Source organism: Marmota monax, unplaced genomic scaffold (assembly GCF_021218885.2).
Source record: "Marmota monax isolate L192 unplaced genomic scaffold, Marmota_monax_Labrador192_F-V1.1 WCK01_AAM20220418_F8-fsc00036, whole genome shotgun sequence".
Lineage (NCBI taxonomy): Eukaryota > Metazoa > Chordata > Mammalia > Rodentia > Sciuridae > Marmota > Marmota monax.
The window spans coordinates 6,346,918-6,362,538 of NW_026694491.1; the positions used below are offsets into that span (position 1 = coordinate 6,346,918).

General features: G+C 45.2%; 1 protein-coding gene across 4 annotated transcripts; it reads right to left on the bottom strand.

Moving 5' to 3' along the window:
* Positions 1-9,723: 9,723 nt before the first annotated feature.
* On the bottom strand, positions 9,724-14,905 carry Socs2 (suppressor of cytokine signaling 2). Of its 4 annotated transcripts, none has more exons than XM_046419270.2 (3): positions 14,686-14,905; positions 12,899-13,259; positions 9,724-11,189 (listed from the first exon to the last, which is right to left on the bottom strand). In XM_046419270.2, the coding sequence occupies exons 2-3, from the start codon at positions 13,035-13,037 to the stop codon at positions 10,732-10,734; spliced, it is 597 nt and encodes a 198-aa protein (XP_046275226.1). In that variant the 5' UTR covers positions 13,038-13,259; positions 14,686-14,905; the 3' UTR covers positions 9,724-10,731. The 4 variants fall into 4 exon arrangements, with proteins under 4 accessions (XP_046275226.1, XP_058427287.1, XP_046275228.1 ...); XM_058571304.1 differs by lacking the exon at positions 14,686-14,905 and adding an exon at positions 14,052-14,589; XM_046419272.2 differs by lacking the exon at positions 14,686-14,905 and adding an exon at positions 13,678-13,976.
* Positions 14,906-15,621: the final 716 nt, after the last annotated feature.

Below are 15,621 nucleotides of genomic sequence, written 5' to 3' on the forward strand. Positions count from 1 at the left end.
TTTTGTGTGTAACTTTTTTTCAAAGATAGCAACCCCCCACGAATAAAGTAGAGGATAATTGTCCATTAAAATACCACATTTATTTTATTATTATGAGTATACAGAAATTTGCTATAGAAAAAGACCCCAAACCAAGAAATAGAGCTTATTCCAAAACAGGGTTTATAAATCAGTTATCTAGAATTTAAAATACAATCTCTCTGAAAAGCAAATTAAAATTGGTGATTAGGAATCAATTTATCATGAAAGTTCATTTAATTTGTGATGTGCCTAGAAAGGTTTCATGTTTGATAGAAAACAGTACTACTCAATGCCATTGCCAATTAAGGGAAAAAACTAAATAGCAGTGAATGTGACCATCACTAATTTATTTATCTTGAATATTGACACTGGAGGAAAGACAGCTTTAACTTCAGCGGGATGAGAGAGAGCTCAGAGAGATGTTTGTGGAGATCAGAAAGAACGTCGGGTGGTTTCAGAAGCTCTTTAGTAATGTACAATTTCACTGCAAGACAGGATCTTTCCTTTGGGCTCACCAATGACTCACACAAAGGAAAGACAGTTTCTTGCAGTACTTGAAAAAACTGGAAGACAAGTAGGGTCAGAGTTAAAGAGGCTATGTGTGTCCTACACAATTTAGCTGAGGTCAAATTAGCCAAATTAGGGAAGAAAAAAGAAGGGACCAAGAATATATGGCATGGTACAAGTGGTGGGGATTTCTGTGGCTCACCAAATATTTTCTCCTCCTGGACACAAGGGAGGGTTGTGCCGCCTAACCCCCTCATAGTTGGACAGTGCCATTTTATAGTGTGCCAGCCAGTGAGCATGGGACAGTGGGACAGTGAGGGACATCTGAATGCTGGCAAGAGATCCTCTGGCTTCTTTTTCCCATCGGCTAGGCACCCCAGACCTGGAGGAGGTAGTTGCTTTATCAGCCTGTGTTCATTTTTTTTTTTCTTTTTGGTACCAGGGATTGAACTCAGGAGTGCTTAATCATGAGCCACATCCCTAGCCCTTTTTTATATTTACAAAAAGAAAACTTAGGGGCTGGGGATGTGGCTCAAGTGGTAGCGCGCTCGCCTGGCATGCGTTTGGCCCCGGTTCGATCCTCAGCACCACATACAAAGATGTTGTGTCTGCCGAAAACTAAAAAATAAATATTAAAATTCTCTCTTAAAAAAAAAAAAAAAAGAAAAGAAAACTTAGGACCTCACTAAATTGCCAAGGCTGGCTTTGGACTCATGATCCTCCTGTCTCAGCCTCCTAAACTGCTGGGATTACAGAATTACAGGTGTGTGCCACAGTGCCCAGCCATCTGTCATTCTTGAGTGACAGATGTGAGTCATGCTGGTAACATATGAGAGACATGTAATAGATATAAGAACCTTAGTTATTTTAAGATACAAACCTTTGTTGCTTTAAGTCATCAAGTATTAGGGGATATTTGTTCTGCAGCATAATCCAACCTATTCTGACTGACACAAATTTATAAAGTTTACCTCCAAAGAAGAGAAGGGTGTGGCAGGGAAGACATTGATGGCTTTGGTTACACAGGTTAAAGTTGAAAAGGAAATGAGATGGGAGGAAAAGACACAAATTCGGCTGTAAGAGAGTCATCCAAACTGAATATTTGACCTTTGGGCAGATCTTGTATTATTTCTGAAATCAAAGTCCTCATACTGTCATAATTAGAAATTTGGCAGACAGAATCTAAGCCTCTTAATATTAGCCATGTGACTAAATACTAACTACATATGACTAGTGTACAATATTGGGGTACACGCTGACTGTAGGCCTCAGAGCTTAAAATCATTTGTAAGCTTACTGAGAAAATGGACAGAAGAGTAAATAAAACCATGGGTTTTGGAGTCACACTGGCTTGACTTCAAACCTCAGCTCACCCTTTAAAATCATGAATAGTTCTCACCTAGCCCTCTCGTAGTTGGACAGTGCCATTTTATAATGTGCCAGCCAGTGAGCAGGGGACAGTGGGACAGTGAGGGACATCTGAATGATCTAGGGTCATGTCCCTCCAGAGCAACCTCCACCTTCAATCTCCTTATCTCCAAAGTGGAGACTTCAGTGATTTATTGGGAACATTCAATGAGGTCCTGTGTGGAAAGTGTCAAGTGCAGTGCCTGACATTACCTCGTGTCCTAGCTTCTGCCAGTCCTGTGGAAGCCAGAGTTGATCTGTTGTAGGATGGCTGCCTCATTGTCATGGCCTAGAACCTAATGGATGCTGTGGCCTACCCAACACAGCTTCAAACCAGGTCTTTGGGGAGCTTTTAGCAAACCAGCTCTTGGGGGAGCCTTTAGCCATGAATAGGCTCAACAATGTACCTATGACATTCTGCACACCTCCCCTCTCTTCCTTGGCTGTTGCATTGTTAGTCCATCTTCTATTTCAGTTACAGAATATCTAAGCATAGGTTATTTATAAAGAAAGGTCTCAGTATCTGCTCAGCTTCTGGTGAAGTCCTCATGGCAAAAGGGGGAAGTGAGTGTGTGGTGGGAGAGAGATCACATGGCAAGAGAGGAAGCAAGAGAAAGCCAAGGACCTGCAGGACCTGGGGACACATGTCTGTAGTCCCAGCTACTCGGGAGGCTGAGGTGGGAGGATCATCAGTTGAGCTAGGAGTTCTAGATCCACCTGGGCAACCTAAAACACCAGTTAGATTCTGGAAAGTCCAAATACAAATGATGACTAGATTGAGGCAGGATCGTTCGTGCTCCAAGATACTTTTAACTTCACCAAAGCACGTAGGAATTTCCTTAGTACATTTCAAAGTTTTTGTTTTCTTGACTTTTTAAAGTTAATTGCTTGACAGATGAAAATGAAGCTCAATAGTATCCCCGTCCTTTGAAGATCAATCAGAAATTAGAATAATCTATGCAGATGGAAAAAATAACTTGCAAAAAAAACATATCCTTTGCCGAAATCTATATTGACCAGGTTGCAGAAAGCAAAGAAAGCCCTTCAGGTCCCTTTCTGATGAAAATTAATCCAAAGAGTGGTTATGAAAATGGCCAACACACATTAGATTCCTGTTTTTCCATTGCAACCAAGATCTAAAAACCCAAGTCCAAATTTTGCTTACAGGGTGGTACACAAAGGCCCACAGCCAGGAGGAAACACGAATTTTTTTTTTCTAACCAGGATAACAAAAAAGAATCAGCTGATTCTGGCTGTGAAACAGTCCAGAGTTAAGGAAGGAGTTATTATTTTTTTTCAAAATAAATGAAAACTTGTCATGGCAAGGAGGTCAAATCCTTCCTATAATGTAAGTCAAAACCAAGACTTCACAGAAATGTGGAACTTGGTCTCCTCCGCCTACTCCTTCCCTAATGTGCTTTCATATCTGGGCAGATGAGGTTATCTCCCTGGAAGAGATCAAAAAGCAGGAAGGCTCCAAGCTCTTCTTCTTACAGAGAGATTCAATGTTTGGCCTAAGGTCAAACAACCAGAAACGGACCCTGCATTTTCCAATTCCTAGGTTTAGGATTGTGCCCACTGTGGCACCATTTCCTGGTTTCCTGAGCATGGAATCTGTGCCAGTTACCTCAAACTGCCCAGAGTGGGAGCCAGTCTTCAAAAGGAAGCATTCATCTGTGAGACCCACAGCCCCAAACTCCAGGACAAATCTGAGCCTTCAGACAAGGGAGTCAGCACCTGCATGGCCTTCCCTACTCTCTACACAAGCACCCTGCCCTCCCTTCCCACGGGCTTCACACCTAGCCAGTCTCCTTAGCTCGGCCCATGCTTGGTCCCAAGCCAAGGGGCTTCCAGAGCAATGACAAAAAAACACACACCTAGTTCTCGTTTACAAAGCTTTCTAGCAGATCCCTATTGCCCCAGGATAAATTCCAAGATTTTCAGCAGATTCTGTAAGATCTGCCCCAACTCACTAGACAGCCTTTCCACAAGCCTCACCTCTACCTTCTTCTTCAGCCTTACAGACAAAAAAATCTTTCTTACTGAATGGGTCTGAAGACTCCTTTCTGCTCCTTCACATTCAGACACAAGTTCCCTTCCTCTGAAGCCTTCTCTTCTCTAACTCCTCAAGACAAGTCAATGGCACCATGTCTACAAGGTAATTATTATTGCTATTATCACTGTCTTCTGCAATTTATTATTCTTATATCTCCTACACAACATGATATCCTGAAATGCAGAAGCTGGGTTTCAATCATGAGTATCTTACTTACTGGCATAATATTTTATATCTCCAAGCTTCAGTTTTATTTTCAAAAAGTGAGGGTAATAAATACCTCACTAGGTTATTTTGAGGATTCAATGGCATGGTTATTCAAAGTATGGGCTATATCAAGTTGTTTTTTTTTTTTTAAATATTTATTTTATTTTTTTTAGTTTTCAGTGGACACAACATCTTTGTTTGTATGTGGTGCTGAGGATCCAACCCGGGCCGCACGCATGCCAGGCGAGCGTGCTACCGCTTGAGCCACATCCCCAGCCCTCAAGTTGTTTAATAAATGTAAGTCGCTCTCCTCTCCATCTCTTCCCATAGGGTATAAGAGCTCCCTTAACATAAGAGTATACTTCTTTTGTTTTGTTTTGTTTTTACTTGTAGATACACACAGTACATTTATTTTGCTTATTTAGGTTTTTTTTTTTTTTTTTTTTTTAATGTGATGCTGGGGATCAAACCCAATGCCTCACAAATGCTAGGCAAGAGTTCTACCCCTGAACCACAACCCCAGCCCAAGAGTACTCTTCTTTGTATTCCTTTTGAGTTATATAGTAGGCATCCAATGTTGCCAGAAAAGAGAAAAAGGGAGGGAGAAAAGCAGATGAGAAGGAAGGGAGGGAGGAAAGGAGAAAGGAAAGGAATGGAATGAACAAATACAGCTAAAAGAAAGACCCTGATCCCCATTAGAGGTAGGAGTTGGTGTGATCACTAGTCGTATGACTTTGAGAACATCCAGTTCTTCCCTAGTGAGAAACCTTGAAAAGGTATCTGCTGATAACCACTGAGTAACTAGGAAAGGACAACTGAATCAAGATGGCCTGGTCCACCAGTCGAAGGTAATATAGCCCAACACAAGACAAGCACAATTTTTAAAAAATATTATTCTTCAAATTGTGCATTCCTAGTCTATTCTAAGCACTAGGCTTGGTACAAAGGAGGACGCAGATAAATTGATCTTATGCTAGCCGGGTCTCAATAACTGAAGAGAACATAATGCCTACACTAGTGCTACGTGGCCAAACCAAATCTAGGAAAAACAGGAAGTCTTAATAACTTGCAGCACTTGCCAATTTCTGAGATGTAAACGTTTGCACCATAACTGATTGGATTTTACCAATAATTTCTCCATAAGTATTCAGCTCACAAAATCTCGAAGTATTTAGAGATTGGCTCTAGGGAGCCCCTCGGGACATTCAAGGAAGTGCCATTCCCTTATTCTTGTCAGACTTGACATCTTTTTAGTCACTTTCTTTCTTATTAATATCTTTATCATGTGAAGGACAAGGAAAATAGAGAGAACAGGGAAGCAGGTGATATTCCTGACAGTGATTTAGCAAAAGAGACTAGGGAGGAAGTTGAAAATAATGGACTAGATTTGTATTGGTTTCAGTTAACTCACTCTCTCAATCTCTTAGTACTACAGATAATTGAGAACAGATAACCTAATCAAATTTGCAAAGTACAAGCACACTTTCTGACCGAATACAGGATTAATGGTCATTACTCCGAAGGATACAGAAAGAAGCTGTGCTCAAGAACCCAAAAAGAGTCAAGTTCACCAAGATGGCAGAAAGAATGTTAAACTGGGAAATCAAACAACTTCTCTGGGTAGATGCAACATGGAAAATATTTTCCTGAATGTTTAAGATCAGTGCATCATTCTGGACTGCAACTAAATAAGAAAAGGGATACCAAACCAACAGAAAGGAAAGACCATTTAGCAAAAGAAAAATAAAAATTTATCTTAAAACTGCTAGAAACTGGGACAATCTGGGAAATTTTATTAAGTTTTATGATGGTTTAACTAGCAAAAAAAAAAAGTCTCCACCATAGCAAAGTGCTCCTATGCTTAGAAGGCGGCAGCTGGGGATATTTCCTTTGCTCTCAGAGACTCTGGCTTGACTCTCTCTTCTTTCTGCATCTAATGGTGGCAATGCCACAGGAGTACAGTAATCCATCAAAACATGTTCTCTCCTCTAGGGCAAGTCAGTTTCCATAAGTAAAGAATGGAGTTCAAAGTCAGAGTTGTCTACAAAAGCAGTTTTATTTTTATGGCTCACTAAATGTTTATTGAAGTGAGCCCCATTCTCTGTGACAATGCTTGGCTGATCAAGGCTCCCTGGATCCAAGCAGGGGAAGGGTTAGGAGGGCTCATCCCACTTTGTTGCATGAGTTTAGCTGACCTACTCTCCAACCATTTGCGATGACAGGACTTGGAGGCTACCTACTCAAGCAACAGCTGTCATTATTTGTTATACAATGTGAAATGACAAACTCAAGCCACTTAGAGGAGAAATGGGAAAAAAATTAAAAATATGCAAAGCTGTGAATACAAGGAAAGCATGCATGTCTCAAAGTGAAACAGCTAGTGCAGTGTCATTTCTATGTATAGACAAGCAGAAAATGAAGGAATGGAGAGCCATGTTCCTTTCAAACAAAGCACAACAGTGAAAAAGAAGATTCTGATACTTTAAATAACAAAAAATAAAAGCACGCAAAGTGTGCCATTTGGGGCTGGCTACTTGTTTCAAGACCTGAGGGGAACCAAAGGGGTTAGAGGGGGACAGATTTAATCTTAAGGTCTTTAAATCAGTCAATTACTCACCTCAAGTAGAATGTAATTACCCCCTTTCACTGGTGCACAATACGGCTGTGTCTGATGAGCTAAGAGCAACTTATTTAAAAATGAGAAAAACAGGCATGAACTAACTATGCCGTTATGCCCGAGAGTCAGCAAAGGCAAGACCAGGTTCCACTGGTGAGGACATAAGGGTGGGCAGTCACCAGGGTATCCACAGCTGTGTGTGAGTCACATCTGGCTGAGGCAGATATGAGATCGTCATACAGCGTGGAAGGGAGATTTGGGATTTTAAAACAGCAAACAATTGGAAACCTTGAGGAATTAAAATTAATGCAAAACTAATGTGGATTAAGGCATCATGAAACCTAGAAGAGAGGCTGATTCTTCAAAGTGGGGCAAAAGGAGCCAAGAACTCCAAGTATTCCATCATGGTATTCCAATGGCATGGTTTCTGAATGTCAGAGGGAGAAAAATATGATGTGAAGAGAACTGGAGCCAAAAAGAGTATTGACAATTTTAACAGAGGGTGGAATTGTGCCGTATTTACAAACACTAAACGTAAGAGGCAAAGATCTGTTTGAATACCGACTCTGTGGTTACTGGCTGGGTTGTGTGTGTGTGTACAAGTGTGCAAGCCCTTCTCTTAAGGTCTCTGGGTCTGAAAGTCTTCTTTGGTAAAATAAAGGACTTAACTACAATCTGAATAGTGGTTTAAAGCTTTAAAATTCTAGGAAATTAAAACTTGGGAGAGGAGAATACAGGCCTCTTAGGAAATGAAAGGCCTAGAGTAACATTCTTTTGCTGGAAAGGGGAGATAGTGACTTCAACCCAGCTGTTAGACCCATAGCCACTCAGCCCCCACCTGCCCTGCACCTAAACCCACAACCCAGAAGGACACGGTTTGGTCTCAGAACATTCCATCCCTTGGATTATTTGATGACGTCTCTGTCTCCTACCATCCTGACAAGGTACAGCTTTCTAAAAGTAGAGAAAATCCTTTCCAAGAAAACAAACACTCAAAGAACCGTTCCATTCTGTTACCTATTTGGATTACATAATGACTATGAGGTTGAAACTTTCATACTGACACACCAAAAAGAACTCTGGGCTCATGGAAGCCAAACTGTCTTTTTTCTCCACCAAAGTTCTGAAAACATCTTCATGTTCCTAAAAAGCTATTTGCCAGTGCCCACTGGAATGGCAACAAAAAACTGCCTCATCTCTGCTTGGAACAGAAACTCAGTTCAGAAGTTTTAACTCTGTGGGGATATAAATCCTATATATGATATTCTTCAACAAAAATAATAATAGTAACAATTATCTTTACCAATGCCACACTGTCCTCTATAGAAAGAGAATACTGAATATTTTTGTAGGCTGTGTTAAGGTTAATTTAGACAAGTTTACATTTTATGTTTTTTTTTTTTGTCCCACTGCATATAAAATAGGGCTATTGATAATTGGTAACTGGCATCAGAGCAGCCATCAAGTAAAAACGTAAACCCCTTCCCCATCCACCCCTCATGCCAGTTATTATGGGCTTTCCCTCCAGGAGAGTTCAGGGGAAAAAAACCACCTACTCATGTTGACTAGAATCCCAAAGAGCCCACGCTAATTAAGGTATCCATACTCTTCCAACTGAGGCAGGAATAAAAAGGCCAGGTTCCTTTTATAGCCTGCTAACTTGTTCATCTGGATCGGTGGAGAAATATTTACCTCCTATAATCACTGTACTTTGCTCATTCAATCCTTGTGAAGATGAAAGGAGATAATGCACGTAAAGTGCCAAGAACCGGGTGCACAAGGAACTTAATAAACAAATGAGCCTAGAAATTGTAAAAACAAAACAAAAAAAAAGAGTGTCTCTTGACACTTATCAGCTTACTTGAAATAGGAAGGATTAAAGCATAACGCAATCAGTTCCACAGCATACTCTAGAGAAATCTAGGTTGCCCTCTAACTTTAAGTCACGTCACTTGCCAGCAATAATGCAGAATTTTCACAACTCCACAGTACTCAGGCCCTGCTACTGCCTCCTCACTCCCAGTAACTGAGAAGTGGTAGAGTTTTAAACAATCAGAACAGAAACGCCAAGAAACGCCAAGAAAGACCTTTAAAGAAATTCCTCAAAGCCCTTTGGCACTGATCATGTGGAAGTTTTGCCAGAAGTCAAATATCCAACACTAGACAAACTTTGCCAGAGTGTATGTGTGCTGGGGGAGGGAGAGAGGATGTGAAAAAAAGCACAGAATCTAAAGATCCGAATGAAAACGATACATCCCATAATAAGACCAGACCCTAAAAGTCCAGCTCGGCTCTTTAGATATGCATAGTATGTTTTCCTTCCAGGCATAAAACTGTTTTGTGATTTTAAAGATCTTCATAAAAATAAGGTAAGATATGCAATAAGCAAGTTCTACTATAATTTGTAACTGAATTTTCTGTTCATTCGGGGTACACATGTGACATACCAGGTTGACTTTTCTAATGCCCACACCCTAGTATGTAACTATGCAGGCAACATTTAAAAGATGGCAAGTGAATAATATCTGCACTCCAGAAAAGATGATACCTTTGCAACAGTCTCGAGACTGTGTAGCAAAAACATAAAGTGGCCACAAAAGTTTTGATTTTTATTTAGTGTTAGCCTACTCAATTTGTAAAAAACCCGGCCATAAGACAATTTTGGAAGCATTCGAACCAGGTTTTGGAAAAAAGGCATCAGTACGAGGCTGCTTAGCAATTCTAAACCATGCTTTCCATAATATAAAGGGCGGATGAAGCCCTTAACTTCAGAGAAGGGGAGGTTACATTCTACCCCTTGCTGAGTACTTGGCTTATTTCACTTGATAAAAAGTTTTTATGACAACCCCTGTTAATTACCACAAAAGTTATACATTCTCTGCAACTCAAAGGAAAAAGTGCAACTGGCAAAAGTCAGTTTTTTCTTTATTTAATACATTCTAATCAAATAGTAACAGCAGTAAATAAACACTTTGAAAAACAGGCAGGTATCCCCCTATATCTGGAAGAAAATTAAGTCAAGGTATTCTACACAGTAGAAGGGAGACAACTGCTGATGTCCGTGGTTAGACAATTCAAGGACTGGGAAATTTCTAAAGCCATTTCCAAAAAAATCAATGGCAACAGTTTGGGGCACATCTACTTCAAAGGGTAAAATGTCTATATCTACACTAGTTTTTATTAACAGAGATTGAGTTGCACCTGTAGAGCATGACATTCTTGTCTTTAGCCTTAAAGGAAAAGATAAAGTCTTTTCCATTTGCACCAGTTTGAAATATTTCTGAAATAAGGCTCCCTTGAAATGGGTTACTACAATACTCATTCACAGGAGAGTTCATACCTGTAGTAAAAAGACAAATACAGGATCTCATGGTCACTTTTTTTTTTTTGGTTGATTTGGTTAATTGCATAAAATGAGGGATAAATACTCACAAGCATGATGTGTTCGACAAAACTACGTACATCAGAATGCAACATATAAAATGTCCTTAAAGATACTGATCATCAGGCATATAAACTCAAGGTAAGCCTGCATCAGCTTGGTTCCTTTTGCTTCTTCAGTACTCCACTGGAGCTCTTTGTTACTGGCGCTTGGAGCTTGGACCTAACGCAAAGGAACTTCAGAAAGACAAGGCATTCTGATAAAATGCTCCCTCAGCCTTTTCTTGGGGCATTTTATTTCTTAGTTAAAAGGATCAACTGATCTTGGTCAGCCTTAGGAAAGGAAGCATCACTCAGGTGAAAAGATCTAGGGGAATTTTAAATACCTAGCTACCTCTTTACACATTTAAATTAGGTTGACTTCAGCTGTTTTTAGAATTCTGTGCAGTTATCCAGTCGCTCAAGTTTTGGTGTTGTCTTACATAGCTGCATTTGGAGATACTCTATATGATGATGTTTAGAAAAACAGAAACACTTATACCTGGAATTTATATTCTTCCAAGTAATCTTTTAGTCTTGTTGGTAAAGGCAGTCCCCAGACGGTACCGGTACATTTGTTAATGGTGAGTCGACAGAGATGCTGAAGAGATGGTGCAGATGTGTAGAGCGGTTTGGTCAGATAGAGGTGAACAGTCCCATTCCGGGGGGCTTCTGGGCCCGACCGCTTATCCTTGCACATCTGAACATAGTAGTCAATCAGATGAACCACACTGTCAAATTGCTTAAGCTTGGACTTGACACATATGATAGAATCCAATCTGAATTTCCCATCTTGGTACTCAATTCGCAGATTAGTTGGTCCAGCTGACGTTTTAACAGATATTGTTAGTAGGTAGTCTGAATGCGAACTATCTCTAATCAAGAAAGTTCCTTCTGGCGCCTCTTTTAATTTCTCTTTGGCTTCATTAACAGTCATACTTCCCCAGTACCATCCTGGGGTTTTTGTTCAAAAAGAAAAAGAAAAGAGGGTAAAATAGTTATTATAAGAATTTTTAGAATAGGGGACGTACTTGCCAGTAATTTTTCTAGCTCTAAAAAAAAAAAAAAAAAAAATACGTGTGAGTGGAAGTTTACCAGGGGCTACCACAAATACCTTTGGTAGGAATTTAATGAAAATGTGAGTCCGTTTTATTTTATGAACACAAACTGTGAGCCAGTGTTATTTCTTTTCAAAATAACTTTCTGTAGTTGTCCTTTAAACTATGTTAAGATTTTCTTCTAATAAGCCAAAAAAAATTTGCAGTATGACTCACTGGCTGACAGAGCATGATGAGTTGATTACTGTTTCATTGAAACAAAGATTAGAAATAAATTAGATATTAGCTATAAAAGCCATATTTTTAAAAAGTGGAAAACCCAACTCCAGTAATTCCAATAGACTAAAATCAGAAGCAAGTTTTTTGAATGGTTGGTGCCACCCCTATACTCTCCCCCAAAGAATCTCCTAAATGGCTGCGCCCCTTGTTCAAAGCCCTCAAAAGCACTACTATTTACTTATTTTAAAAGTACAGCTATCCTGCAATAGCTTTTGCTTGCTGCTCTGATTACAACTATCTCATCAGTCATTGAGAAATGGGAAGTCCCAATTGATACTTCAGGTTTATAATCTTCTCTAAACTCTTGTGGACTTTGCCCTGATTCAAATTCAGTCACAACCGTTGGTCTCCTCCGCATTCTCCATTTGATCTGTTTCGGCCATCTCCCCGGCCCATCCCATTTTCAAAAATGACTCAAAGACATTTTGCATTTAAGAAGTTTGAACAATGTGCTTCCCCCGCCCCCGTCAAAAAATATTATTATTTTTTAAACCAGGATACTTGTAATCGGCGGGTCTCTCCGGCCAAGGGAAAGCCCATGACCCGTAGGGAAAGACCGGAACACGAAGGGAGGGAATTTTTCCCTCTGTCCCCCGCCCCTGGCCTATTGCTATCCAAAACTTAAACTGTGCCTCAAACGTAAGATTTTAGGATCCAGATTTTAAAAGCCTGAATAACTTGCACATATTTTTTAAAAATGTCTTGTAGATGCTGGAGAAACGACAGTAAGCCACGCTGCACGGGACTGCCCTTAAAACAAGCCATTCCCTGGTGCGCTGCTCCTGGAGGCCAAGCTCCCGGGCAACTGCCCTCACCGCAGCTTGTCAGTCCCCGAACTTGGTCTCCAAAATCCTGGGCTGCAGTGGCGGCCCCGCCTGGGAGCCAGACGCAGCTGGGGCTGCAAGAGCGCAGCAACCACTCGCCTTGCACCCTGAGGAAAGGGAGGCACCGGGCGCTTTCTCTGGCCTGGGTTCGAGTCTGCGCGCCCACCCCTGAGCTGCTGCGGAAAATAGTGTAGGTTTCAGAGCTCGAAGAGGCTATTTCCAAGAAGCCCTGCTCGCGCTCTGCCCTTCCCCAAGCCTTTAGTTGCTCCAGAACCAGTCTCCTTTCACATTTCCAAGGACCCGAAGCCACGAGGGCGGGCATCCCTCTCCGAGGTCCCCAGTCCTGGAGCAGGGACTGGAAGCGAGAAACATGTTTCCAACCCATTCTTTGCTTCCCACCTCGTCCGCACTTCCCGGCAGCGCCTCCCGCCCGCGCAGCCCGCAGCAGCAAATTTGGGGAGGCGCCCCCTCCCAGCCTCGTAGTGGCCAGTCCGCTCCCTACCTGTTTGACCCAGCTCACGCAGGGCCTTCGCCAGGCGTGCTGCCTCGGGGGCTGGTTCCTCGGCTGACCCAGCGGTCCCCCACTGGCTCCGCGTCCCATCCGCGCCATTCCCGGAGGGCTCGAGGCACCGCAGGGTCATGGAAGAAGGGTCAGCACGGCAAAGACAGGTGGCCGCCTGAGCTGGAGTCACAGAGGGGCTCGCGTCCTTCCTGGAAGTCAGAGGGAACTCCAAAACGCGTCCCTGCGGGGTGTCCGAAATGGTGGCGGAGGGGGAGGGGTTGGGGAGCTGCTGGTTCTTTCTCCCCAAGTCCCAGAGGAGGGATGGTAAAATCTCCCGCAGACGCGGTTACCCACAGATCGCCTGTGAAGAGAAAGTGGGGCGGGAGTTGGGTCAGTCTGAACTGGACCCCTGTGGCTGGGGTGGGGGTGGGGAAACAGAGACGTGGAAAATCCCGGGGACTCCGCCGCCTCTAAGCTCCTGCACTGTTTAACCCCAAGCATCCAGTTACCGCCCTGGCCCAGCTCAGGAGAAAAGATGGATAAAGAGAGCAAGGATCCAAGACCGAGTTGGCTGAGGAAAAGGGGGGTGGGGAGACGGGATAAGGATGAACCAGGAGTCTTCCCGCCCAGAGCTGCTTGCTGAAATCACAAATTGGCAGTCTAAGAAAAGCAAAGAGTCACCTGCGGGACGAGTGGGGACAGGCTCTTGTCAAGGACAAGTAGAAATTTTTAAAAAGGAAAGAGCAGGATCGTTCCCCAAAATGGCATTTCCATCTTACACCTCGCGCAGTCTGAGGGCCCCTGGGAGGAAGCACCCAGCAAAAGCTGGTTCCACGCCCTAAAGCGCCAAGGGGCTCCCGGGGCCCGAGACGCCAGCCGGGGGTGTGGAGGTGCACTAGCGGCCGCATCCCAGCCTGGAGGCTGCCTCGCTCCCTTCCACCAGCTCCCTAGTAGGCGCTCGGGACAGGAGTGAGGGACAGCCCGTGGCGGTCGCTCCGGGACAGAGACGGCTGCTGCTGCTGTAGCCGCCCAGAGCGCTGTCGAGGAATCGGCCGGAGCGCGCAGCCCCGGCAGGAGCTCCGAGCGCGGCAGCCACAGAGCCCGCAACAGCGAGCGCGGCGGGACTTGCTAACAACCAACGCCGAGCCCTTACCTCGGCCACGGCTGCCGCCGCCGCCTCCGCACCAGGCAGCCTCCCCAGCGGACATGGGGCGGGGGAGCCGGGAGGGGCCCGGGAGAGGAGGGGTGTCCGCCTGAGTTTCCCCTGTTGACGTTTAATTTGGGAACGAGATGCCTGGGGATGAGACCGGCTCTGCGGAGGCGGCTGGACTTCTCTGTGCAGAGGGCAGACAAAAATCCTAGGGATCATCACCTCGATCCCCGACCCCACTCCCCAGGCTTCGACACCCTCTGCCCCCGTGCAGCTACCGATGTTCCCTTCAGCAGCGACCAAGGAACGGGGAAGGAGAAAGGGAGGGAGGAAGGAGCAAGGGCGGAGGCAGGCTGAAGGGGAGGAGAGGGCGATCAGGTTATTAGGAGGATTAGACATTTGAATAGCAGTTTAGGGGGGTAAACAAAATAAAATAAAACTCTGGAGACTCCCCGACACCGGGAAGGTACCGGAGAGAGCTGGCACTAGCCACAGGCTGCGGGAGCCGCTGCTCGAACTCTCTATAAGCGCCCTAAACTGCGGAAGCCAACGCCGCCGGTCGCTCCCCGCGCACGCGGCCGCGCCCCGCCGCCCGCCCCAGCCACTCTCCGCGGGGCGGAGCTCCCCACACCGGTACCTGTCGCGAGCGCCCGTGCTCCGTACTCCAAGGATCCTGAGGCTGTGCGCCCCGGGCCCCGGCGCGTACTGTCCGCGGCCCGCGCAGCGCTGGTGGCTGCGGGCGAAGAGGCTCATGCTTCAAGGGAAACTCAGGCCCACGAGCCGCGGCGGCGGCGAGACTTGGCAAGAGTTAAACGTCTGTCCCCAGAGCAGTGTGTGCGCGCGACTTCCCAGTCCGACGCGCCTCCCTACCTCCCCGCCTGCCCCCCCCCCTTCCGCGCTCCGCTCGAGCCCCGCCCGGCGGCTGCGGAGGCCGCTTTCCAGGAACTTTCCAGGAATCCGGCTCATGTGACCACAGCCCCCGCTACCGCTTTAAAGAGGCTCGGCCCTAATGCGCAGGCTTCACGGGAGAATCGCTGAGAGCGCGCGGGTGCGGACAGCGGCGGTACGGATGCCTGAGACTCCGCCCTCCAGTGACCCCACACCTCGGGGTCCTTGGGGGGCCAGCGGGAGAAGTTCCCGGCCATCGCCAGCCCAGTTTTGGCGGCCAGAGCATACCCCCACCCGCGTCAGCTGGGCACCCTGATCCAGCGAATAGTAGTCGTTCTCGCCCCTCTGCGGGGAGGGGGTTCCTCTTTTCCACCCTCTTGGCACCTCCTTGACTTTACCCTCCAAGCCACGCTTTGTTGGGGCGGCACGCGGGGGGTGGGGGGGGACGGGGAACTGGAGAGGATGGGTGGGTTCCTCGGAAACTGGCCACTCGCCCTCTACGACATACTGATTAGGTGGGGGCAGGCTACTGCCCACCCCCGGGGACCGAAGGGATCTAGCTGGAGGCAGCCCCCCAACCCCACACCCCAAGTCCCAGAAGGCTGCCAACAGGCAGAGTAAGGCGCCTCCTTAAGGCGCGCGGGCTGCTCTCAGTCCCCACCCACTGGCTCTTAGGCTCGCAGTC